The 27629-nt window shown below is 44.6% G+C and overlaps 1 protein-coding gene across 4 annotated transcripts in view; it reads left to right on the forward strand.

The window, feature by feature from the left end:
* Window positions 1-1540: 1540 nt before the first annotated feature.
* The window catches only part of LOC146855794 (uncharacterized), a 45610-nt gene continuing 19521 nt past the window's right edge, over window positions 1541-27629 (forward strand). For 2 of the 4 annotated variants that reach the window (XM_085650657.1, XM_085650658.1), the window contains exons 1-3: window positions 2313-2333; window positions 16337-16495; window positions 20449-20604. In XM_085650657.1, coding sequence (XP_085506783.1) covers window positions 2331-2333; window positions 16337-16495; window positions 20449-20604 — 318 coding nt within the window. In that variant the 5' untranslated portion in view covers window positions 2313-2330. Of the gene's footprint in view, window positions 1855-2312; window positions 2334-16336; window positions 16496-20448; window positions 20605-27629 lie in introns of those variants that run through there. The other 2 variants (XM_085650659.1, XM_085650660.1) reach the window with 2 other exon arrangements.

Genomic DNA, 27629 nt, shown 5'->3' on the forward strand with positions numbered 1-27629 from the left:
TTGAACTATTTGTTTCACGATGCACTGGGAGGGCCACACGCCGCAGAACTTTGAGCTGCTCTCTAACTTGAATCTGGTCCAGCACTTATCCTCCCCCACTCATGTAAAGGGACATACTCTGGACCAAATCTGGTCCTCAAATCTCATATTGTCAGTGCCCACAGTCTCACCATGTATATGGTCAGATCACCATTTAATAAAATTCACAGCCACCATAAACTCTAAGATCAAAACCCCCACGGCAGTGGGATGCCTGACAAGAAAGTGGAGGACCTTTGATAAATTAGAATCTGTCAAAACCTTGGCCAGCTCAGCAACCATTTTCAACCCTGATGTCAACTCTATGGAAGAGAACATATCGGACTGGCTATTCCTGGCTTCTAATGTCCATGCTCCACTCACCAAATTTTCTCGTGCTCGCCATTCAGATGCACACAAATGGTTTACCACTGAGATCAAAAAACAAAAACTTGAGCTCCGTCAAAAAGAGAGACAATGGAGGCTAAGATACTCCATTGAAGATAAACTGCAGTTTTTGCTAGCTCGTAAAGAGTATAAAAAAGCCATACTGGAAACCATAGCGGCCTATTTCTCAGCCAGAATATTAAATGCTCATAATAAGTCTAAAGAAATCTTCTTGATAGTTAATGACCTCTGTAACGATGAGAGTATACTCCCCAGTCAGACGCCTACCCAAGAGCTATGCATCACATTCAGCGTTGGATGGACCTCAACCATCTCAAACTCAACCCGGGCAAGACGGAACTAGTACTGCCTGGGAAGAGCGAGATTTCTTGGGGCCTACACTATTGGCCGACAGAATTAGGCCCCCCCCCCCACTCCCTCTCCCTCTGTGAAAAGCTTGGGGGTCACTATAAATGCAGATCTTTCACTCAAAGGGCAAGTGGGGCAATGGTCTCCAACTGTTTTCTCCAATTGCGAAAAATCAGGAAGATCGCCCATTTGCTGACCCACTCAGCCCTCGTCTTGACTTTCCAAACTCTATTTATCTTGGCCTGCCTCTGTTCCTACTCAAACGCCTACAATTAGTACGGAATTAGGCTGCGAGATTAATTTATAAACAACCTAAATGGCAATCTGCCAGCAGGGGCGTAACACAGGCCCCCGCAGCCCCCGCGTTGCGGGGGGGCCCCCGCGCTCCAGGGGCCCCCTCACTTCATCAAGGAGAATTAAAACACGCCCAGCCTCTCTTAATAAAGATTAAATGGTGCACTGCACACGGGACGCACGTACCACGGGCCTGAGGGTCAGGAGAGAGGCTCGCCTGAGCCTCTCTCTCATTATAATTAAATGGTGCGCAAGTTACAGCAGCGCAGTGCACACGAGCGGGCCCCGGCCGGGCCTCTGCCTGCCCTGCTTTGACCTCCGAGCCTCTTCATTCAGGAATAGGTGCGTGAGCGCGGGCCCGGTGAGGCTCTGCTGCTGCTTTTTATAATATATAAATAAATGGTGTGGGCAGGTGCGCGCGGCGCGTAGTTGTCTCCATGACGCGGCTACGCAGTGCGCGGTCTCGGGGCTGGTTACCAATCAATGAACTGCCTTGCTGGCCCCTGATTGAAGTTATTGTGCGCAATGCGGGGCGCGCGTTTCTAAAAGTGCGGCGTGCGCTTGAGACTTGGGTGTGGCTACTACGCTGAGAAGGACCATCCCGTCCCGACCATAATAATTTAAAATATTCCTAACCCCTGGCCTGCCTGGCTAGCCTTGCCCTGGTGCCAGTGCCTTCTCTGCTGCTGTGCCCGGCCCGCTCCCGCCTACCTCTGAAGAGTGAAGCTGCAGCCTGCAGGCCAGGCCAGGCCTGCCCAGCCCCAGCCCCAGCCCTCAGGTCAGGAGGTGAGTCTGCGTCCGAGGCTGTGAGCCTAGGCAGGAGTGGCCGTGGGTGGTGGAGTCTCAGTGGGTGGTGGGTGGGGATTCGGATGCAACATTAATTTGGGAATGAGGGAAGCCATCATGTTGGGGCCCGGCCGGGAATAAAAGGATAACACAGTGTATCAGTCAGATACAGTTCCAAGGTAAAACGGTGCGATGGGTGGGGAGTGCAGTGAGTAGGAGATTTGATGATCTGGGGGGGGGGGGTCTGCAGGTGAACTGAGTGTAGAGGGCAGAACCTCAGTGAGGGTCTGCTGTCGAGTGGGGGAGTGGCATAATGTGCGTAGCTAGATGCGGGGCAGGGAGTGTTCAGGGTAGTGGGCCGGTTAGATAAGAAATGCAGTATGGATGAATGTAAACATCATAGGGCTGCTGTTATTTATGGGCTGATGTTCCCGCCGGAACGTGGGGACCCAATCACTCCTCTCGCATGATAGCGCATGGTATGTCTTTTCTCTTTTTTGATACCACAGCTTCCGGGGTCCTGGCGCATCTGGGCAGTGGGGGGGGGGGGAGGAGGGGGGGGCTCACAAGTGGGGCTATATAGAAGGCTGGCGAAGGAGCTCATGGTATAGAATTGCTGGCAGCAGCAGAGACTTGTCAGCGGCCTTCCGATTGTTTGTGCCCTCGAGGTGCAGGTGGGGGTTGAGGGCCGGTGGTATTGAGTGGGGGATGCAGAGGTGAAACCGGTTAATAAATAGTTTGTTGCGTAAGGAAGAGAGATTAGAATGGAGAGTGGTGCGATAGGAAGCATCGGTGAAGAGTAAGAGAAGAAAGTGGGAGACACAACAGAAAAAGAGAAGGAAAAGTTGAGATATAAGTGGGAGGGGAAAAGACAGACCAGTGAGAGAAATCCGAAGAAAGGAAATATGGAATGAGAGACCTAGAGACTGACAGAGAGTAAGATTGAGAGGAGTGAGGTGAGGTCGGTGATGGGTGAACAAGTAGAATGAAAGGAGAAAGAGAGAAAGGAGTGACGAAGATAGAGGAAAGAAAGGGGGAGAGGCAAGTGCAAGCAACTTTATTTAAAAACGCTGCAATAGCTTTGGAAGAACGTTTACTTAAAACGCTGCAAGACATTTATGTAAAAAAAAAAGTGGCAAGATATTGGAGAGACAGTCTATCAAGCACGCAGCAATAACTTAGACATTGGCATCTCTTATATTGCCATTGGATTTAATTTGATTGTGAGGGACTCGAAATGGAGGGGGTAGAAAAGAAATGGGTGAAGTCATCATTTCTTATCTGAAAATATTCAACTTCGCTCCTAGAACACACACTCGTTTAAAATTAAAGGCTGCACATTGTCCACAGAAGTAGCACATACTCTACCTCTCCCTCCATCTATCTCCTTCTCCCTCCCTCTATCTCCCTCCCTCTACCTCCCTCTCCTTTTCCCTCCCTCTCCCTCTGTCCCTCCCTCTCCCTCTCTGTCCCTCCCTCTCCCTCTACCTCCCTCTCCCTCTACCTCTCTGTCCCTCCCTCCCTCTTCCTCCCTCCCTCTACCTCCCTCTACCTCGACCTTCCTCTACCCCTCTGTCCCTCCCTCTCTGTCCCTCCCTCTCCCTCTCTATCCCACCCTCTCCCCCTTTGTCCCTCCCTCTCTGTCCCTCCCTCTCCCTCTCTCTACCTACCTCTACCTCCCTCTCCCTCCCTGTGTCCCTCCCTCTCTACCTCCCTCTCCCTGTCCCTCCCTCTCCATCTACCCCCTCTCCCTCCCTCTCTCTCTACCTCCCTTACCTCCCTCCCTCCACCCCCCTCTCCCTCCCTCCACCTCCCTCTCCCTCCCTCCACCTCCCTGCCTCTACCTTCCTCTCTCTACCTCTATGTCGCTATCGGTTTGTCTCTGTCCCTATCTGTCTGTATCTGTCCCTATCTGTCTCTGTCTTTATCTGTCTCTAGGCGCAATTGTCCAGATTCTGAATGTGCTTACATCCAGACGTGCAACGCCCATTGAGCTCAAAGGGCTACAGCCCTAGCCATTCCCCCTCTTACCCCGTCATGTGTGGCAGCCCGGGCTGAGACAGCTTCCCGGGCGTGCACACAGCCGCACCTGAGTACTTCACAGGTTTTCCATTTGCTTGTTAATGAGGCGTTGTTGTTTTATTTCACCTTTTCTTACAGCCCCTTCATCTCCACTCTGCCTAGAAACGACAAGGCAAGGTCCGTGGTCCGCCAATGAAGGCCTGCCGGGCCTCTGGCGGCCCACGGGCCGTACTATGAGTACCGCCGATGTAATTAGTTTACACAACTTTAAAATACTTTTTAAGTGCTTTGAACTTGTATTTGCTATTTTGTCAGCTAGAAATTACAGCAAACCTAACCACACAACACAGTATGGTTTACTCCCATTCAAGATGAACAACAGCAGAGGAGTGCCCGAGGCCTCTGACCTTTCCCTCCCCACAAAGACCTTCTCGGATTCTCACAAGCAGGAACGCGTGCTCTCCCGCCCTCGCTCGCAGGCCCAGCACTTTCCACATTATTATTTGGATTGATACTATTTATCTGACATGGGGTTTGACTTCCTTTCGCCTTGCACCAGAGAATCTGGCAAACCAAGCAGACAGAACCAGCAGCAACGTCTACACTGCACCTGCTGCACCCTCTGCTTGTGTAGCTCCCCTCCCCGGATTGTGACACTGCCTAGGCCCAGCACACGCCAGACGTGCAACTGTAGGGCAGGAAGGCCACACACTCGAAATCGGTGAAACTGCGTCATCGGAGGAAAGCTGTGTGTGGCTGTTCATGTTTTAACGCGGAAAGCATGGATATCAATGCCCAAAAATGCCAGGGATAGTGAAAGTAACATCAGACACCCTTTGACCATGTGGTATCACAGTGTTGAGCTGCATTCCTAGACACTGTGGCTGACCCTCAACAGCCCCTATTTGCTGCTGGTGAGCGCAGATAGGCTGTCTGTGGCAACAGTACCCTGCGGCCAGCCTGTATGGCGTTTGCTTCGTCACTCTCCCCATTGGCTATGTCACAGTAAGTGTTACTGTCAAGAGGTGAAAGGCGTCCAATGTGCAGCACAGGGCACCCATCTCAATGCGCACAAGAACGCACGGAGAGCGCTAAGCGCAGAGTCCACAGGATGCAATATTTATCTTATGCACAGCACCTACTTCTCATTAGGTGATGCACCTCTGCATACCTTTGCAAACTGGATTCAGAGGCTTATTTTTTTCTGGTTCCAGGCATTACACCCTGGGCCTATTCCTTACATTTTAAATTTACATTTACTGCAGTAGCGCGAGAAGGCATTTCATGAAAAAGAATGAAGATAAAGTAGGGTTGCCAAAAGAAAAATACAGCCATGTGTTTAAAGACACTGAAAGACCCCGTCTTGACACTAAATAAGGTTGTAAATAAAAATGTATGAATTCATTTGTAATGTGACTTTTCTGTCTTTGTTCCCTTTAATTATCAGTCATGAATCATTCAGGCAGCCCTAAAACACAAGTGTTTTCTATTTATGTTTGCTGTTGGAAGTATGCACAGATAAGTGCTGAAAATACGGCTTTAGGTGACTGCTTATTTTTGTCCTGTATGGGGCATTAAAATGAGCTGGCAACCCTAATTATTAGACTGGAAGTTTGTTGCAGGATCAGCACATTATTTCCTACACCCTTGATCCCTATTAATGCCAGAATAACAATAGTTTAACTTTGGTTTCTGCTGTACCCGCCTTCAAACTCTGCAATTAATTTCACCAGGCTCCTGCAAGTACTGTTCCTACTCATAGTCTGATTTTCTATATGTATCTGTCCTTTGAATCACATGAGGAAGCAGTAAGTAATATGGTATTCTGCCAGTATTTCATATTGTTCGCTTATATATAGGCTAGCTCAATATTCTGAACGTACATTTATAGAGGCAAGTAGAAATGTATTCAGTTTAACCTGACTATATGCACCCCCTTGGCACTTTATTTTGCACAGACAAAAGGGGCATCATTTGAGTAAGCAGCTTTGTTTATTTTGCTGGTTAGCTTGTTATTGTTTTGCCGGTCACTTAAATATTTGTGACTTTATGCACAAACGAAAGGGGCATACTTTGTCGACTTGTTTAATGTTCATGCTGCTAAACTTGTTTTAGTTTTTACCACTCGCGTTGAAATATTTGCACCTTTATGCACAAATAAAAGGGGCATTGTTTGACTGGACGGGTTTGTTTATGTTGCTAAATTGTTATTACTTTACCAGGCACTTTGAAATATTTATACCTTCATGCACAATCAAAAGGGGAATTAGTCTGACTAAATAGGTTTGATTTATGTATGCTGGTGCTTGCTGTACGTGTTGTTTTACCAGTCAGTTTGAAATATTTGCACCTTCATGCACAAACCAAGAGGCATTGGTTTGATTTTTGTATGCTGCTGCCTGCTGTACTTAATACTGTTTTGCTAGTCACTTTGAAATATTTGGGCCTTCAAAAAGGGAATTGTTAATTTAAACTGGTTTGATTATTGTATGGTGCTGTAGTTGTTGTTTACCATTTGCTTTGAAATATATGTGCCTTTATGCACACACCAAACGGGGAGTTGTTTTAGTAACCTGGCTTCATTTTTGCATACTGCTGGACTTGTTTTTATCATGCACTTTGAAAGTATTTTTATCTTGATGCAAGAAGAAAGTAGATTGTTTTACAAAACATGCTTGATTTTTGTATATTGCTGGACTGGTGATTGCTGTATTATGCACTTTGGAAGTGTTTGCACTTTTCTTTTGCTTTACCAACTACAGTTTGTATAGATTGTCATTAGGTACTTGCTGATATGGTTTGTTTTTATTCTACATGCAGTGTTATTTATGGTGTTGCTTGCACTTGTCTGTAATATGTATGCCTTAAATCTTGTATTTAGCATTGTTTACACTACAGGCATGATGAATTAAAACAGACAAAACATCTGCATCAATGTTCTGAAGCATCCAAACAGTGTTCTTCCTCAGCCTTGTTTGCCTGCCTGTTTTCTAATGCTTACTAATAAAGACATGATGGTAGGAATTGAAATTGCTTCTTCAGTTCACGTTATCATACACAACCCTTGATAGTCGCTAGTGTGTGGCATGCAGATAATTCACTAGTCTATTTCTCTTGACTTTCGCAGGATACTGAGTTATATCTTGTGTTCTTCTCATGTATATTGTCAGTTGAGTTTTTATGGAATTGCAGGTTTGGGTTTGTCTTTCAAAGTTTCAATGTATTGTCTATTAATGTCAATTCTATTTCAGACCCTTCATAGTTATTCTTCAGCCAGAGGCAGTTCCTGAGACAATAGGATCGCTCCTTGACATAGTTCTGATTGCTGCCTCAGTTAAATAATCTGTTTCTAACAGTATTGTTACAAATGGCATAGCTTGTATGTTACGAGTATTTCCCATTTTTTCATTAGAACATAGAGAAAGACAATATAGAGGCATTTCATTTAAATGTTGGAGGTTTCAAATCAAAATATACTAGATTTCAGGGTGGTTGGGGAAAGTGGTAGGTGGGGGCTGGGCCGCCGGGGGGGGGCCCCCTCCATGTGCTTTGCAGGGGGGCCCCCTCAAGTTTCGTTACGCCACTGTCTGCCAGACCCTGGCTATCCAAACTTCATTGGTTACCAATTGCCCAACGTGCAGCTTTTAAGACAGGGTGCTTAATCTTTAAGGCATTGCACGGCAGGAGCCCCAAATTCATCTGCTGTATGATTGTAAAGCACGCCTCACTTCGTAATGTACGGTCTGCTCATCTTCAACTACTGACTACCCCTGCCATTAAACTCAAACGTCAGGGAGGGTGTAGGTTCTCCTACCTCGCCCATAAATTCTGGAACTCTTTACCTCTAGCAATCAGGATGCGTGACAATCTGCTGGGGTTCAGAAAGGCGCTTAAGACCTGGTTGTTTGAGCAAGCTTATGCCTAGTCCTTTGCGCCGCAACACTATCCAAGATTAGCGCCATGAAACCTCCTGGTGACCGTGCGCTCTAAAAGTTCCTGATAACATAACATAACAAATTGTACATTGCGTTGGGAGTGTGTGGATGTGAGAGCATGTGTGTGCCTGTAAGTGTAAGTATCTGTGTGTGACTGAGAATCAGTGATAGGTAGTGATTAAAATTGTGTCAGATTGAGTATCAGTAAATGTGAGTGAGATGATTGAGTGAGATTTAATGCAGTTGAGTGAGAGTGAACAGGTATGAGTGTTAGGCGGTGTAAGAGAGTGTGAGTGAGGTAGCATAAGTGAATATGAATGAGTGAGTATATGTAAGAGAATGTGTGTGAATGAGTGAGTGAGTGAAACTGATTGAGAATTTGATGTAGAGCTTGCATGTTTGTTGTTGGCCCTGGCATACTGAAGGTAATTATGGTCTTATAGCGACACCCAGGATGTCGCCAGGATGGATGGCTTAAATTGCAAAATTCTGGCACTGGCAAATTTTGGGATTTTTTAGATTAAGGTGCACCCATGGCTTTTGGGGGAACCCATTTCAAAATGCAGGTCCTGGCACAATGGAGGTAATTTTTGACATACAAGGACACCCATTGCACATTTTGAAACAAATGAGGTCAACTTCTGGGGAACCTCAGGGTGAATTGGCTTGGCACAACATTAAAGGATTTGAATATTTATTGAGAGCCCTTTCAGCGCCTTTGGCATTTTAGCAAATGTATATGAAAATTGTGCTTTAAAATTCACAATTTCATCCCATTATTTCAACATTTTCTTGGGAGTAGAAACTCCCTAGAAGAGGTCTGGCTTACTTGCTTCACAAATCAGGGAAAGTATAATGCCACAGTAATTTGAATGATCAAGTCAACACCAGAATATAGGTGGTATCTAAAATGGAAATTTCTGTGTTATTTTGTTATACTCATGAGGGAGGTATTATGAAACTTCAGCAATGTCAGTTGTTGCGATGTTCGGGTCATGTGAGATGCGTTCCAGGAAAAAAATCAAAGTCAAAGGCAAAATGATGCCACTTCCTGTAATGTCATTAAAGTCATAGGGCCCGATTCACAAAGGTAAGGTGAGATGAAAGTCTAACTTTACATCTTTTGACATTCACAAAGAGCATTTACTACTCGTAAATGCCCTTTGTGAATACCAAATGTTGAAGTTTACGACTTTCAGTATTCACAAAGGGCATTTACAAGTGGGAAATGCTCTTTGTGAATACCGAAAGTCATTAAGTTAGACTTTCGTCTCACTTTACCTTTGTGACTAGGGCCCAAAGGGTGTGTGATGTCAATTCCGCTGCCCCTGGCATTTTGGTGAATGTGGTCCATGCATCTTGAAGGAACCTTCCGTTAAGGTGAATGCTGATGTCATACCCAGCACGTCTTGATCACCTGTGTGAAGACCTTTCCAACCTGATATTTGAGGTTATTATAAAGTTTAGTCAGCGAGGTTATTGAAAGCCATTAGTATAAATAATAAGGGGGTGATTAGGATGGTGGTCGGAAAACCATCCCGACCGCCGTGGTAGCGGAAGTTAAGCTCCTGCAGGTGCCGCAGCAAAACTGGCGGTCGGATTAGGATGCCCTGCCTGAAACACCCTACTGCGGCAGTCAGATTCCAGGATTCACCGTCGGAAAAGCTGAAAATCCGTCCGTGGCAGTCGAATTTCCTGCGGTAAGGCCAAAGACCGCCATTTATCCAGCGGTCACGAACACATGGAGCTATCTGCAGTATTGCCATCGCCATCCCAGATTGGCCGGATTCTCCGCTGCGGTGTGATGGGCTGTTTGAGGCATCCTGATTTGACTGGCGGTCGTTACCGCATTCCGCATGGTGGTCCCTCTCTTTTGGCTCCGTCCGCTACCGGTGCGGACGGAGATTTCTGGCAGAACCACAAACACCGCAGCGGACGGGAAATGGGCTATCAATGCCAATCAAAATACGAAGATCACAATGACCGCCGATGGAGTGCGGAAAAGGGCATTTTCTGCCGCCATCAGCATGGCAGTTGTGCCTCCACCCGCCATCCTAATGAGCCCCTAAATTTGGTTTAGCCAGAGAGCTTGTTGAAAATGTTTAGGATAAACATTAAACAAACTTTAGGCAGAGAGCCTGTTGAAAGTTGTTAGAATAAACAATAAAAAAAATGTATCAGGCGAGCTTGTTAAACATTGTTACAATAAACAATAAAAAACGTTTAGCTAGAAAGCTTATTGAGAATTGTTAAAATAAACAGAGTACAATTGCAGTCACTGCTGGATTGTTTGGCAGTATTTCTTCCTGGAGGATAACGAGGACCGAGGCCCGTAGTCACTCACCTTCTAGAAATTATGTCTCTTAGCAACTCCTAATACTTAAATGCTCAAACAAAGATTTTTTTTTGCAATCTCTTTGTATTAGGTGTCGTTCTACACAGCATTTTCTGATAAACACATTACATCCTCACATTTTATGTACACCGCTGTATAGCAATTTCATCTTACAAAACCTTGCAACCTTCTGTCATTTTAAAAAAGAAAGTTTTTATTGGAAGTAAGGATAATGTAAGAAATTACAGACATTAAACTAGAAGAATAAAACAATTCTTAGAAGTTGAGGTGTAAAACCATAACATTAGGATGGAAAAACTTTAATATGCAATCTAATAACACAGAAGGCAAAAGAAATAGGTAATGCACATGTCTTACAATAATGAATTTTATGTTTTATATAAAAAAGATAGACGAGAAAGATGAAAGAAGAGAAGAGGAAAGATATGAGGGAAAGAGAGGAGACGAAAGAAGAGAGGTATAGAGATTAGGACAAAGATGAGTATGAGGATAAGAAAGTAGTGAAAAGTAATCATAATAAATCAGACTTAATTTTCTGAGACAACAAAAAAGAAGAAACAGTAGATATTCTATGTTCATCACAAATAAAATTCCACCTTTTAACATACACAACTTAGAATTATCTTTCCAACAAGAAAATATAACCTTTAAGGCAAGTGCAATAAAAAGGTCAAATAACATAGGTTTCGGGGAATGGTTCTGGAAATAATCTGACATAGTACCAAGATATATATTTTGGATTGTAAGAGGAATTTTGCATTGAAAAATTGTTAAACATTTGGACCAAATAGATTTCCAAAAAGTATGTTTAGTAGTAGTGAGGGATAGATCAAAGGTAGAAATAACCGGGGTAGATCAGAGATGAAAATTTAACCAATTACAGAAGACTGGATGGAAGGAAGTAAAGATTTAGAGGTTAAAATATAATCAATTCTAGACATAGTATGGTGTACATTAGAGAAAAATGTAAATTCATATCTATCAGGATTACATGTTTTCCAAACATCAAAGAATGGACGAGAGGCAATAGCAGATTGGAATGCTTTGGCGGATTTATCTCGTTTAAATTTACATTTGGATTTTCTATCAGAATATGGGTCTAATCAATCATTAAAATCACCTGCCACAATAATGTTGGGATTAGAAATGGAAGACAATTAAATGGTCACATTATTCCAGAAATCCGGGTCAGATGGCGCCATAAATGTTGAAAAAGTAATTTGTTTTTTAAAAATAATACCCATCGTCCATTCGTATCACAATCGGTTGATAAAATTTGAATATTTAAGGATTTATGACATAAATAGTCACACCACCCTTGCGACCAACAGTAGGAGAAAAAACAACGTGACCCACCCACTGACGTTTAAGTTTAAGCGATTCAGCATCATTGCAATGAGTTTCTTGCAAAATAGCGATGTGACAGTTAAGTTTCAATAAATGAGAACGTACCTTTTGGTGCTTGACGGGGTGACCCAAACCACAAGCATTCCACGAGACAACATTAAACATGTTGCTGGGGAGGAAAAAGGATACAGGAACAATGAAGACACTGGTATGAAGTAAGGAAGAAAAAAGAAACAAAAAGTTTGAAAAATAGAAGAGTATGAAAGCAGATCAGGGGCAAAAAGCCAGATCTGAAGTGAAAAGGAAGGCAAATGAGTATAAGGCATGTCAGCAAGGAAAGCAAGAAAGACAACGGAGTGAGAAATAAATGAAGATAAGATAAAAAAGAGTAGAGCCATATGGAATTAGATTAAATTTAGCAAAAAGAAAAGGAGAGAAGCCCTGCAGGAAATGATGAGTTTAAGAACATAATGTTTGTATATCCATAGGTTGCTTAGTAATATTTTGAAAGGATATTTTAAGTTTAGCTGGATCATCAAAAGAGCGAGAGACACCTTCATAAGTAAGTTTGCAATGACAAGGATGTAGAATGCCATAGCGAATATTCAAATGTCTCAGTTGAGGACGGAAAGCCAAAAATTATTTATGCCTAGTATTTGTTGTATTGGAGATGTCTTGAGAAATAAAAATGGTGTGACCAGACCCTACTAGACGATGCTTTTCCCTTGCTGCTTTCAAGACCTGCATCAAATCAGTAAGATCCAAAAAGAGCATTATGATACCTCGCGGTGGCTGTGCTGGAACAGGTGCCAGAGGAGGGCCGCGATAACTCGCCCCTATGCCCCGGAGATCCCTTTGGGAATGTGTACGGCGTTCCCGCATGGAGGCGATTGGTCTGGGCTGGCCGTTTGGGAGGAGCTGGGCGTGCAGATGGTGGGCGATTTATACAGAGAGGGGGTGCTGCTGCCCTTCCAGGACTTGCAGGACTCTTACGGGCTTCCACGGGGGGACTTTCTACCCCACGCGGCCCTTGTAGCGAGCCTCCAGAGACATTGGAATATGGGGCTCTCGGAGCCGCCGATCGCTGCAGGTTGCCAATATGTAGTGATGGCGGCAGGGACGACCAAGGCCATTACTTGCCTCTATCGCAGACTATCGACGGAACGCCTGCAGCCCCTTGCCGCCTTGCGGGGCAAGTGGAAATTGGACCTTGCGAAATCGATCCCCGAGACTACATGGACCACGTGGTGCGGCGGGCCTGGAAGGGAACGCGCAATGCCCGGTTTCAGCTGGTTCAGTTTTTTACGTTGCACAGGGCGTATCTGACGCCGGTTAAGATATTGCAATATTTTGGGGGTGTGCACTCTCAATGCCCGCGGTGCGGGGGAGAGGGGGCTGATTTTCGTCACATGTTTTGGTCCTGTGCCCAGTTGGGGGACTATTGGGCAGAGGTTATGGATTGCCTGAATCAGGTGACGGACCGCAACATTGCCCCGGAACTGGGGGCCTGCTTGTTACTTTGGTTTCCTCACACCCGCCGGACGAAGGTTACTAGCAAGTTTTACGACTTAGGGTTGATTATGGCCAAGAGGGAACTGACTATGCACTGGAAGTCCCGAGCGGGGCCTAGCTTCTTGCGGTGGAGGGCGGCGTTTGCGCGATGGCCGGGGGCAGAGGGTACGCTCCGGTTGCAATTGGCCCTTCGGAGGGATGACGAGAAGGCATTGGCGACGGCCCGAGCGTGGGAGTCGCTGGTGGTGGAACTTCAGGGGCTGATGTCTGACACCGGGGGAGCGGGGGACACATCTGGCAGGCAGGAGGAGGCATTGAGCGGGGAGTAGGAGGGGAGCAGTGGCGAGCACTGGAAGCTTGAACGTAGCTAGGCATGTGGGAAAGCCTTGGTTCCCTAGAAGAGGTTGAGCACCTGTGCATGATTTATTGTAGGGGAGGGGCACATCAGGAGAGGGGAAGGCAGAGGGGGGCACACTGACATGGGGTGGGGAGGGAGGGGGGGGGAGACCCGCAAGCGAGGGATGACTATTCTCCTGGCTACTGGCTGGCAATGATGTATGTAAAGTATTCCTTTTGAAGGGGGAGGTAGCGGGGCTTGTATTGAGTTGATGCTATGAAAACAATAAAAAAAAAATTAAAAAAAAAAAAATTATACCTCGCGGTCTAGTGGAGTGAGGTTGAAGGCGGCCCAGACGGTGTGCTCTTTGAATATTTAGAGGAGCAAAAAACAAAAGATCTAGAAGGTCATGTAAAATATTTTTCAAGAAAGTTAGAAGGTCAGGGCCTTCAATATTTTCAGGTAGACCATAAAGACGAAGGTTGTTCCTTCTATTACAATTTTCAAGATCTTCAGCATGCAATTTAAGTTTGTGTATTTCTTGTTCCATCATGGGAATTTTGGTAGCTAAATCTTGAAGGTGACCAACAGGTTGTTCCATATCGAGCATTCTGCCCTCCATAGCAATCCAACAATCCTCAATTTGTTGTAATTTCTCATTGGTAGCATTCATAAAAGGTTTGAGGGCACGTACCTCATCTAAGATAGTATCGAACAGGATTGTGAGACGATTGAATGGGAGACAGAGGTTCATTCTTTGCTCTCTTAGATTTGGTGCCAGAAGAGGAAGGTTTGGCAGTAATACGTGAATCAGCAGCCATTTTAACAAAGTGTACAGACCATTGAGAGAGTTTTTGAAAGGAGCAAATTCTGCCCATACAATATAATAGTAGTGAAGAAAGAATCTGGTTGCAGTTAAGATATCACTCACGTTTGATGGGAAAACAGTCCAACAGCAATAGGAAGGAGAAAAGGGGCCTGATAATTCCCACTGGCCTGAAAGCATGCAGGGAGGCAAGGGAACAAGGAACTTGACAAGAGTGGTTTAATAATCAAGAGCCTCACATCAAAACATCCAAACAGCAATGTCAGTGTTGAAGAGGCATATTTGAAACTGGAAGTGAAGGTCACATACAGCACCAATGCATAAAGTAATAACTCTCAGGAAACAATAAATCATGAATAGCCATAAAATTACATGCAAGGCATATCTGAAGCAAAAGAAAATATTTATCCACTGAAGTATATAGTCTCCATTAAAAGAGTCTTCATTGTGAGATTACTGAAGGAGATAAAACGTTTCCTTTTTTAAAAAAGTTACAAGAGTAGAGATCATTTGAAAATGTTAAAATAACAAAGTGTCCAAAAAGTATACCATGGTAGTAGGAGAGGCTCACCCAGAATGTAAAAGTTGTGACCTGCTGTGGAGATAATTAATACAAGCAGCCAACATAGAAAATGGCAGCCACTTGCATAACATCAGAGGAAAACACCGCCGCGGCAACCAGGAAGTAATCTCCGAAGGTTCCCTCCAGCCCGCAGGTATGTGGGGAAATTAGGGAACAGGAAACATTGTTAAATTAGCGCCTGCACGGCCATGAAGGGCTGTATTTAAGCGCTTCGCTCCGTGAGTTAGGCACTGCTCAGCGGTGTACCGCCATCTTATCCCGACGCATAAGCCACACCCCGCATCTTACAGTCATAAACACAAGACAAAAAGGGAAACAAGATAAAATTCAAACCCACTTTAAGTACAGGAAAATCAGGGAACAGGAAACGTTGTTAAATTAGAGCCTGCACAGCCATGAAGGGCTGTATTTAAGCGCTACACTCCGTTGGTTCGGCGGAGCTCAGAGGTCCGCCGCCATCTTGTTCCGCCGGGTCAGCCACGCCCCGCATTTTACAGTCATAAACACAATACAAAAGGGAACCAAGATCAACTTCAAACCAACTTTAAGTACAGTGCAGTCCCAAAATCCCAGTAAGCACCCTCCAGGGCCTTTCAATGGTTGCATATTTTACCACCGGACCCTAACATCAGATCCATGTCAAGTAATTCCCTCCCAGACAGGTTGTTAAACTAATTATTTTTAGAGAACCAGTAGCAAGTGCTCCACAGAGGCCACTGGATTATACATCTTGTGTGTCTCTCTCCTGTGTTCTTTCATCCCCCTCAACTTCGGCTCCATCTTCTCAAACAAAGATGTTTAACTATCATGAATGCATTTGCATAAGCTTGATGATCACCTATTTAATGGCACATTTGTAACTTGGATGAACATGCTCTTACTGTACATTTGATGGAATTGTAGTTATTCACTATTCACTCATTTGCAAAACTCACATTTCATATTAAAATAAAATGTATCTGCATTAAAAAACACTTTAACATTACTTCATATTTTTTTATCGGAAGATAGTCAGAGCTGGATGCAAACTAAGTCCTCTCTTAAAACAGAAAAAGATACAATCTGCAGAGTTCATGTGAATTGTTCGATTGGCACAGAAACTGGGTCTCTCATCTTACCACTGTGTTACCAGGACTCACTACTAATCACCACCACCCTATTGTGTTCATCAAGCTGTGCAGAGTCATCATTTCACAAAATACATAAGGATAGTGGAAGTAACCCTACTTTCTCTTTAGTGCTATCAGATTACAGCATGTGATGTCACACGGCTTTTGGACCTATTGATATCACATGAAGTGGCATGTCTAAAGTTAATTAAATGTGTATAACATTATTAAAATCACTTTAAAAAAATCTCAATGATGGTAAGAGCCATTTATAACTATCTATTGAAAGTAGCAATAGCTTAAATTGTTCTCGATTTTAAAAGATCATCTGCCAGATTGCTTAAATCACAGAGTTAGTGGAACATAGGAAGAGCAATTGAAACTCTAGTCATTCCTGCATATAATATTTGGTACTTTGCTTGCTGTCTCATAATAGACTCACTTGCATCTTTCAGGAAGGCAATTTAGAATTGAACAATCAACCCAAACTTCTAATATGCAGTTTTGCAGCCAATCAAAGGGTAGAAGTTGACAGGTCAGAAAGATCATGGGCTCAGAAGATGGAGTGTGACCCTGTGGATTCCTGGACCATCGGAAGACTTGTAAGGAATGAGGTAAGGATCTGATATACACTGCGCAATGTAACCTCACTATGGGCATGCATTAGAAATGAGTGGCCTTTTGAGGGTTTCAGATCTCTTTAATGTCCCTCAGAACTTGAGGTGAAAATGTCAGCCTCATTCTTTGTTGAGTCTCACGCACAAGCTGTATGTGTTATGTGTGGCTACAGGGGCCTGAGAATCATATTTTGGGTGTATGTGATGCAGAATGCCAAGCCCTGTCCACATAATTGCATTTGTCCACAGCAGTAGAGTAGAGCCAGTGATGTTAGGCATGACAGACATGTGACAGCCTCTGGCCCAGTCCCTGTATCTTCTCAGGGACACCAGCATGTATGGAAAGCTCACAGTTGCTCCTAATGCCAGTGGGGGCGATCATTTCTATACGGACTAAGGTTGTTTCAATGCTGTTTAAAGCTAGTAAATGCACACTGAAATATACCAAACAATTCACAACCCTCTATTTATTACTTAAGCTTACTGTTGCCATAAACTTCTTGATTGGTAATACTAGAAAGTGTAATCTCTACGTCGAACGAACAATTGTCAATATTCACCTCTTTTTTTGATTGAGTGTAGGTAACTTTACACAATAAGAGCAATGTTTCTGAAAGATGCACAAGGCAAAGTTATTTGGAGGCAGTAATCGTCTTTATACATATATTATAAATGTTTTGAAGCACAAGATTTGAAAGTATGAAATAATTTTTATGAATTCAAGTTCTGTTTCAAAGAGAACATTTAAAAGTAATCTACATTCATCTCCTGTGTATGATGTGCACACGCCTAAGGCTTTTTCAAGGCTGTAGTTCAAGAAATAGAAAACACAAAAAAACTGAGAAATCAAAAGAAAAACCAAAAAGGGGCAAAAGAAATCACGGACAGCAACCATAGAATTGAGTACATAAAGTCTGTGCGCACACTGTTTCACTGCCCTCATAAGAGTTTCTATTTAGGTGTTGCACATGTGGGAGTTGTGATGGGAGGGAGCACTCAAGAAGCTATGTTACTACCAGTTGCGAATGTATAGAAAAGGCCTTTACTATGGTTATGGTGGGAACAGACAGCCGAGGATTAAAGGGCTAGATGCTTGGTGAAGTAAATTGGACTGATACCTTCCAGTGTATAAAAACCCTATATAGATGGATACTCTGGGTCGCAGTGCAGATATGATCGCATTCGCTGTTAGGTGGGTCAGACCAGCGAAGAACCACTTGCATTGTATACAAAAAAGTAACAAAACATTGGTAGTCGTCAATGTGTTAGAAGTAGGTCATTGTCTGAGAGAACCTGTAAGGTCTGAGAGCATTGAACACTGGTTGAGGGAACCTACAATTGTTGGGAACTCAGTCATTGAGAGAGGCTACAATCCTTGAGAAGTCAGACTTTAGCTGACAGTGAGTACAACTTTTGGGGACAGATGTTGCCTGAAGAGCCTGCAATCCTTTAGCAATCATATTATTGAATAGCCTACAACTCATTGGAAGTCAAGCTCTGATTGAGAAAATCTTCATCCGTGTCTACCCTACAGAAAGCATGATATTGTCTGAGACAACCTCCAACCCTTGAATTGACAGTGAAATCAGCCTGACGTTCAAAAGCCCAGACATTGGCTAATAGAAGCCACATTCTTTCAGAAGTCAATCATGGGCTAAGTGAGCCTGTGACCTTGTGAGTCAGACATTGGCTGAAAGAGCCTAGGCTACAACCCCTGAGAATTAAGTAATCGGCTAACAGATTCTCTAATCCATCAGAAGGTCAGCCATTGTAGGATAATTCTCTGACTCAAAAGAACAAATAACCATTTTTGCGAGCGCAAACGGTGCGGTTCGCAAAATTCGACTGTTTGCGCCCGCAAAAAGGGCATTTGCGATGCACAAGGTACACGGCACTCGCAATTTGAGAATTCGCAATTAATTGTGATTTCTCAAATTGCAATTGCATTTAAGGAATCGCAATGCAAGAACCACTTTAAAATAGCGATTTCGCTACTAGGGGGCAAAAATTACAATCAAGTTGAACTTGATGGTAATTTGCAAAAACTTTTTAAAATGAACTAAAGTGCATTTTTCAAAGATGTAGGTTACACACACACATGCCCTTGGCGCATGTGTGTGCACAACATTTGTGCACAGAGCAATTTCAGGAGTGCAACAGGGTGTCCTTTTGACACCCTTGCACCCTGAAATTGCATGCACACTTTGCGAGTACCTATTGACACTCGCAAATTGGGCATGCAATCTCCCATTCATTCCTATGGGCCTGCAGGCCCTTAGGAATGAATGGGAAGGCATTCCTTAATTGCGACTCGCAATTTGCGATTCGCAATTAAGGAATGTTTGGGAATCGCTAATATTATAGCGATTCCTACATGCATAGGCTTTTGCAATTCCTTAATTGCGATTCCTTAATAATCACAATTAAGGAATCTCAAAAGCCTACATTGATGCATGTGCCTGAAAGACAATGGCTAACAGAAATTGAGATCTTTGAGAAATTCAGAAATTGGCTCAGATGGATATATAACTGTGAAATCAAGAACTGGCTCTGGTCAGAGAGGCAGACAGAAGTACAAGCACAGTGTGAAAATGCTTCCAACTTCTAACAGCACAGACAGTGACTGAGATAGAGTCGGGCCCTCGAAAAGGCTACACATTGGCTGACACTTGGACATTTGTCCTTGCCCAATAGAATGAACGTCTGAAATAAAAAAAAACACAGCACATAGGCTATTCAATGCTGTTTAAAAATCATAAACATATACATAGCCACGCAGTTTTATCTTGTGTACATGGAAAATGATGCTTAGTGTCAGGCAACATACACGTTGAATCTTGAGAACATTATTTTATTGTAATATGTTTAGGTTTGTCACACTTTTGATGAGCTATGTCTCATGTGAGCTTTGATTGGACTGTAAACTTTGAAATCAAAGTGTGTAAACAGTTGCATGTCTCAAGTGTCAAAGAACCTGAAGTTCCACAAAGCAATGCAAGCGTTTCACATTTATGCCACTGTGCATCAAACCCCCTCTGGCCTGTGAACGGAAACTCTAAACTCTATGCCAGTTTAATCCTTGACCTCACTGCTGAGGCGGCTAACAAGTGTGTTAAGATAATGTGTGCCTGTTGTTATGTTGGTGTACTGTGTATTAAAGAAAAGCCCAACCAGGAAACTAACTAGGGTAGACTCTTTTTACATTGGCTACAAAACAAATTATCATATGTAAGGCAGTTTACATCTGTACTTTTCTGATGTGGGCCAGCTTGCTACCTGAGGGCAAAGTGCTGAAGGACACTAACCTTGATCCTAACTTTTTAAGAACCCGGACTGCCCTTTCTGTGGACCCTTCCCTCCTCCAAGGCTCCTGTAGAGGCGAACAGGCATCATTCTATGGTCCTAAGCATCAGCTGGGCTGCATCCTTCCCAAGCTTATTGCCTGCCCACAACATGAAGGGGCCATAGTATTTCTTATTCTTCCAATGTACTGGCCAACTGGGATTGCCTTCTAGTAGTAAGGGTGGAGATAACATAACACTATATAACAACGTTTCTTTGGAAACATCAAGACTTAAATACATTAATATTGTTTATTATATTATTACATAACTTGATTTGATGGTCTCAACCCTTAAAACAACAGTACTTAGAATAAAATAATAAATATTATCCCAATTACTTACACAGCATTAATTGAAGTATACTTCATCACACAGCAGCTGATTAAAATACCTAAAATCATCAATAGGAATATCAACAAAAACAAAATTTGAACTCAGTTTTCTTAGGAAGTAGTTAAGACAGTTGATTTAAATGCTCTGAAACATCAGGGTAGGGATCTGGATTCCCTTGTATTTGGATGTTTCCCTAAGTCTACAGTCATGCTATATGATGGCTTTTGCTATTTCAATAACTGTTCAGTTTTCACTATGTTTCACTTTCATCAGGCTATATTGACAAGTACCGACCTGCTGAACTTAAGGAGCAGAGATGGGCATCTAGGCTTGCGCCATGCTCCTTGCCAGGAGACAAAACCTGTTGTAAGTGGAGAACTGGTACCAGGATTTGCAACAGTAGAAAAGCCCTCTTGGAAAAAGCAGCAGGTGAGCAGCAGCTACCTCCCAAATCTGAGCAGAGCCTCTTCTAGGCCCACACATTTATAAGTATAGAAATCCCAGGGATTCATTGATGTGGAGGAACTGTTCTTCCTGAGTTATCATCACAAGAGCCTTTTTTGTTGTAGATCATTCAGTTTATGTTCCTAACCCCTTCGCTGCTGCCTCCTCCTCCCCCCCCCCGTGCTAAGCCTTTTTTTGGCTAATTGGGGTAGTTTGTGCTTAGGCCCCTGTAACATTTTGACCACATAAGGTATCCATACCAAATTTGCATCCTATTCTTCCAACATCATGGGAATTTTAAAGGTACACAGGGTTTGTTGATTCAGACCCAGAAATTTGCCCCAAAATACATTTTTTTGGGGGGAATGGGAAAAAAGTGCTGGATTTGAAAGCATCTGTTTTTTTCCCTGCAAATGGTATCAACAAAAGATTTGTGGTGCTGAAATCCCCCTCTTCCCAGCTTTCAGGGACTGAAAGACATTTGTCATAAAACCAACATTTTTTACACAGTTTTGGCATTTTACTGGGAAATAGCCTATTTTTGCTATTTTTGTGCTTTCACCCTCCTGCCAGTTAATGGTAAAAATAGGTATGACAGCAATAATGTATCCTGGAAAGCTATTCATTTCTGAAAAGTATATACAGTTATGAATTCAGCAAGGGGAGATTTCTGTAGATCCTTCAAGGTTTTCTTATAGAAACTAACAGTTAAAAACAGGATAAATTGAAAATGAGTTGAAAAAACACAGCCATTTGTGCAACCTTTTCACCTGTAACTTCTTCTAAGTATGACAGATTTTTGAAAGCAGTATACCGTTAAATCCGCTAGACCCTCCTGGTTGTGGGGATATATAAGACTTGTAGGTTCACCAGGAACCCGAGGAACCCAGAGCCAATAACTGAGCAGCGTCTTGCAATGGTTTTTTATTGTGTACTGGGTAAATAGCAATTCATTTAGGAAAATATAAATAGTGAAAAATCGGTATGAAAGACACCTATGTATTCCCGAAATGTGAACAAAATATAGAGTCTAGAAACAGTAGCTATTTGCGCATCTCCGAAATTGTGGGTACCCATACTATCATGTAAATTATAGGACATTTTTCAAAGTGACTTCATATTTACACATTGTCTTACATTTGGAAGGCATAGATGCATCGAAGATCAATAGGTAATAACAGTTGCTCTACAATTTTGTGTTCCCCTAAGTCTCCTGATAAAAATGGGACCTCACTTGTATGGGTAGGTCTAGTGCCCGCAAACGGAAACGGCCCAAAACTCACCGTGGACATACCACATTTTTACAGTGAAAAGTGCCTAGCTGTAGATTTTTAACGCTAGCTCTGCCGGCATCTAGGGAAACCTAGCAAACCTATACATTTTTTAAAACTACACGCCCAGGGGAATCCAGCAGGGGGTGACTTGTCTGTCTCTCACCAGGTTCTCTTACCCAGAATCCCTTGCAAACCTCAAACTTTGTAAAAAAAAACACATTTTCCTCACATTTCTGTGATGGAAAGTGCTGGAATCTGCGTGGATCCACAAAATTCCATCCACCCCGCATTCCCCAAAGTCTTCTAATTAAAATGGTACCGCACTTGTGTGGGTAGGCCTAGGGCCCGCGACAGGAAACTCCCCAAAACGCAACGTGGACACACCACATTTTTACTGTGAAAACTGACCTTTTTTTTGCAAAGTGCCTAGCTGTAGGTTTTGAACCCTAGCTCTGCCGGCACCTAGGGAAACCTAGCAAACCTATACATTTTTTAAAACTAGACACTCAGGGGAATCTAGGATGAGGTGACTTATCTGGCTCTCACCAGGTTCTGTTACCCAGAATCCCTTGCAAACCTTGAACTTTGTAAAAAAAAAAAAAAACATTTTCCTCACATTTCTATGATGGAAAGTTCTAAACCAAGATGTTTTCTGATAGATAGGGAGCATCTGCGTTTTTGGTCCCGGGATCGGCAGCCATCTAGGGATACGTACCAAACCCACATATTTCTGAAAAGTAGACACCGGGGGGGGGGGGGTGGTGTGACTTGCGCATACCCCCTAGAGTTTCCTACCCAGAATCCCCTTAAAACCACAAATTTTGCTGTAAAAATCGAATTTTTCTCCAACGTCAGTGTGGAAACGATGTGGGATCACCGGGCTGACACAAATTTACTTCCACCCTGCGTTACCCCAGGTCTCCCGATAAAAATGGTACCTCGCTCGTTTGGGTGTGCAAGTGGAGACCTCAAAATTACCTATCACAAAATGATCAGGTTTTGCAAGGGGGGTCACATGAGTTTTTTGTTCCGGGCTTGGCGGCCATCTAGGGAAACCTCCCAAACCCACACATTTCTGAAAACCAGAGACCCAGGGGGAGTCCAGGGAGGGATGGCTTGTGTGGATCCCCTAAAGTTTTCCTACCAAGAAACCCCTGCAAACCTCAAATCACAAGTGAGGTATCAGAACCTGGTGAGAGCCACAAAAGTCACCCCTCCCTGGAATTCCCTAGGTGTCTAGTTTACAAAAATATACAGGTTTACTATGCTTCCCTAGGTGCTGACTGCGCTAGGACCCAAAATCAACAGGTAGGCACATTCCGGGAAAAAGTCAATGCCTAGTGGGCTGTCTGCCGCCCTGGGGAGGGTGGAAATCGGGGGCTATTGCCCGATATGCCCCCAGGGGGGGCAGAAAGACTGTTGCTATTTTTGGGGGGGATGTAGGGGCATTGGGGCAGTCCCCACCCCTATGTATAAAAAATTCTGCATAATTGCTGGTGCCTTCTAGGCTCTCTGCCCTCCCCGGAGGGCAGATCAGGGGCTACAGCCCCCATCTTCCTCCTGGGGGGTCAGATAGATTGTAGCATCTTTTTTTGAGGGATGGGGCATTGGCATACCCATTCTGGGCAGCCCCCACCCCTGAATTTTGATTTTTTTAATCCCTGGTACCTCGTGGGCTTTCTGCCCCCGAGGGGGCAGTTAAGGGGCTATTGCCCCCACCTGCCTCCCGGGGGGCAAAAATACTGTGGCAATTATTTTTGGGGTGGGGGCATTGGCATGCCCATTGTGGGCAGCCTCCACCCCTGAATTTTGAAAAATAATTACCCCTGGTGCCTCGTGTGCTTTCTTCCCCCGAGGGGGCAGGTAAGGGGCTATTGCCCCAACTGCCTTCCAGGGGGGACAGAAAGACGGTAGCATTTTGGGGGGGAGGGCATTGACCTGCCCATTCTGGGCAGCCCCCACCCCAGCGTATATAAAAAAGAATCCCTGGTGCTTAGTGGGGTTTCTGCCTCCTGGGGGGCAGAAAGTCTTTGGTTTTCTTCGTGGGGTAGGGTGGGGGCATTTCCATGCCCATTGTGGATAGCCCCCCCCCCCCCCCGGCCTATAAAACAAATCCCTGACATCTAGGATGCTTTCTGCCCCTCCAGGGGGGCAGAAAGATTGTCGGTACCCAAATTATATGAGGGAACAAAGGCCCCTCCCTAAGGGACCGCTCCCCCCTCCCTGGTGGCTAGTGGGTGGATCCCTACTTTTGGATCGTCCTCCTGTGGCAAACCCCTAGCAGGGATCCACTAGGGAAGGATACCATTGGAATGGGGAGATTCTCCCAAGTGTGTTGGCGCTCTGGGGGCTGAGATAGCCCCATGAGCACCGAAACAATGAAACTGAAACTAAGTTTCAGTTTCAGTTTCAATGCAATGACGTCAGTGCACCATGCGCATGATCGTCATTGCAATGAAAACGTAGAAAACGGCCTTGGGAGGTTGGGAAAGCTCTTCCCCAACCTCCCGAAGCCAAAAAAAAAGGAATTCCCTCTGCTGTCTGCAGCAGAGGGATTTAGTGCCCCTGTTCTCATGACGGAATGGTTCCGTCATGAGCACAGGAGCACTGGTGCTCATTACGGAACCATTCCGTCATGAGCACCGAAAGGGTTCAACAGTTTACATATAACCAAATTTTCTCCTGATTATTTCACGTGCTTGAATCACCCTCCTCATCGGGGAAAAGTCTTATCCTTAAATTCTATTTCAGGGTAATGTTAAACATAGCCTGGCAAGGTTTCAAATACTGTCCATTATGTACTCCACTCAGCGCATTGAAAAAGATCCGAACTCCAACCAATTAAAGATCCACACTCCAACCACTTAGACGAGAGCTGAACCTTTCCGACTCTGCCCTCCTTAGAGGTCAGCATTCCTCCGAATTCCACCACAATCTGTGCACAAAAGGATTCTCTATGAGCCTTGCTCAGCTACTTAAGTTAAGTCTGCTTAGGTACATTTATCTCTTCAGAATATTTACCAGCACACCCTAGTACAACCTTTACTTTATATGTGGTTGTATTTTAAAGTGGACAGAAAATGTTTAATTTAGCAAACAATCTTGTGGGTTGTGTGGCAAGTTAAGACTCCATTGTGAGAATCCCCCCAGTAATACATATATTATCTTTAACCTTCCCACAAGGCTAGGATTGCATTATATACTTAAAGATTTTCTAGTAAAACCATTGGAGATAGGGAAGGTAGGATATTACTGTGGTCCCTAAACTCAAAGGCTAAAGATTTCCCCTCTTCAGAGGAGGACTTGTAAGACTCATCTATCAGGCTTAAAAAGGGAGCATTCAGAATAAAAAATATACGGTAAATTGTCTTCGGGGCAAAATGCATTAACCTCGAAAGAGCCTCCTCCCAAGATTCCGAATAAGACTGACAAGAACTTTTGCCAGAGGTAGAAATCCACCATTTCATATAGTGGGCATTGCCATAAAGTCTAGTATAGATCCCGATGCTGATAGGCCTGTGTCTGCATTTGCTATACTTTTGAAAGAAAGGCTTCTCTTCTCTCACCTTTGTCAATGTGAGTGCCATCGAAAGAATTGTGGATGAAACTTTCATTGTTGTTGATGAGCTACACGCCCTACACAGCTGCTATGCCATTGGTAAAAATGACTTCAAGCTCATCAACAACTCAGTTGCTAAATGCACCAATAAACCTGTCAATGACAATTACAAATCTGTCAATGTAGATGACCGCATCAATGAAGATTCCGTCGACGAATATTGCGTTGATGAAGGTTTTCTCACTGATAGTTTCAACAACGACTGAATAATGAGGATTTTCCTGCAAGACAATTGTCAATGTCTTTCAAAATGATACATACAGAGACTATTTTCCTAGACCACACTTGCCCAAGCAGAGGCTCACCTCTGTCACCTCAGAGACTTCTGGACACGAGGAAGTCTGGTGACAATGGTCCTTTCAGGCCGACCTAAAGCCTGGCACAACTTAAATTAAAGGGTCTAGATTCAGGTGGAGATGAATCTGAATGGCCTGCTCTGAAAGCCAACGCAGAAACTCAGCACTAAGGTAGACTATTTTTATGTACCATAACAACTGTTTGATGAGCACGAAGATGATGACCAGGGCAATATGGCTATGACCCTTAGGGCAACTTGTTTCCGCAGGAGCAAGCCTTCTGATTAGCTGCAAACAACATGAAGAAAAATGTTGCTAGCATCCATTACAGGACTCTGGGACTTAGTTCCCTGTCCTGAAGTTGAAAAGTAAAACAAAATGTAAAGGGGCTGGGTAGGGATACCCTTTTCCCCTAGGTCTTTGGGACAAGGGAGGCCCAGAGGGACCATCCCTCCCTCATTCCCCCCTAGGCCCAAAAAAAAGATTGACCATTTTTGTGCGATCCCATGAAACTATTTTGGGATCGCGGCAAACAAAAAAAATGGCGCCCTGTCATTTTTTATAAATGAATTTGGGAAGGGAGCGTGAGTGTAGCTCCCTTCCCTGAGGCCCATTGCGGGCCCCGGGGACCACATCCCTCCGAGCGTGTGCCTTAATTAAGTGGAGGGGGCACGGGCCGCCTCCCCAAGATGAAGGTGGCCCCGGGTACTCCATCTCTGGGGCCAAATTCATAAAAAGGTGCAAGGGCAGCACCTCGAGCCTTAAAAGACACAGCACCCCCCCAGCCATAAAAAGCCCCAGGGACCCCCATCGCGGGACAGAGTGGTTTCCCCGCCCAAATCACCGAGGGCAGGGAAATATATGCACTCCCTGCCTGCTCCTGCAGGATGGGAACAGACTTCTGTTTCTGTTTCTCTGCGGGCAGGGAAACAGATATTGCTTCCGCCCAGTTGGAGCATGCAAAGACAGCTGTTCCTTCCAGGTGGATGTAAAGCCGGCTCCCTCACCATGCAGTGAGCCAACTGGAGGCGCAGGGGCCTTTGGCTCAGCTCTGGTCCCAACTAGTGGTTCGTGGGACCCCAGGTGGACACTGGGGCACCCACCTCTGGCCCTGGGAGCCAAAAGGCGCTGGAAGGGGGACACATGCCCCCCTCCCCTTCATAATGATATTCAACCCTGGTGGTTGGGGACCTCAGGGCCTAAAAAGGTTCAGGAAGGGAGGCCACATGCCGCCTCCCCTTAATAATGCTATTCGGCCCTGGGGGATGCAACCAGAGGGCCTAATAAGGCTCGGATAGGGGCCACATGCCCCCACTTAATAATAGAATTTGGCCCCAGTGGATGGGGTACCCAGGGCCTATTAATGCTCAGGGAGGGGGTGGTATGTCCCTTCTCCCTTTAATATTAGAATTTGGCCACTAGGGATGGGGTCCCTGGGGCCTAATAAGGCCAAGGGAGGGGGGGGGCATGCCTAACTCTCCTATTATTAGTGCTTGGCCCTGGGGGATGGGGCCCTTGGGCCTCTTAAGGCTCAGGGAGAGCTCCATGCACCCCCTTGCCCCTATTATTAGTGGTTGGCCCCAGAACTGGGGCTCCTGTGGCTTGGGATCGGGGGGTCACGTGCCCCCCATCCACTATTATTAGTGGATGGCACCAGGGGATGTGGTCCCCGGGCCCCATTTGGGCTCATGGAGGGGGAGGGAAGCGACACAAACCCCTCCCCAAACAATACAGTTTTTGGCAGTGGGGATGGGGTCTCCGGGCCTCTTAAGTCTCAGGGAGGGAGCCATGTAACCCTACCTTATTATTATTCTTTGGCCT

This window comes from Triturus cristatus, chromosome 4_1 (assembly GCF_964204655.1).
Source record: "Triturus cristatus chromosome 4_1, aTriCri1.1, whole genome shotgun sequence".
NCBI classification, from domain to species: Eukaryota; Metazoa; Chordata; class Amphibia; order Caudata; family Salamandridae; genus Triturus; species Triturus cristatus.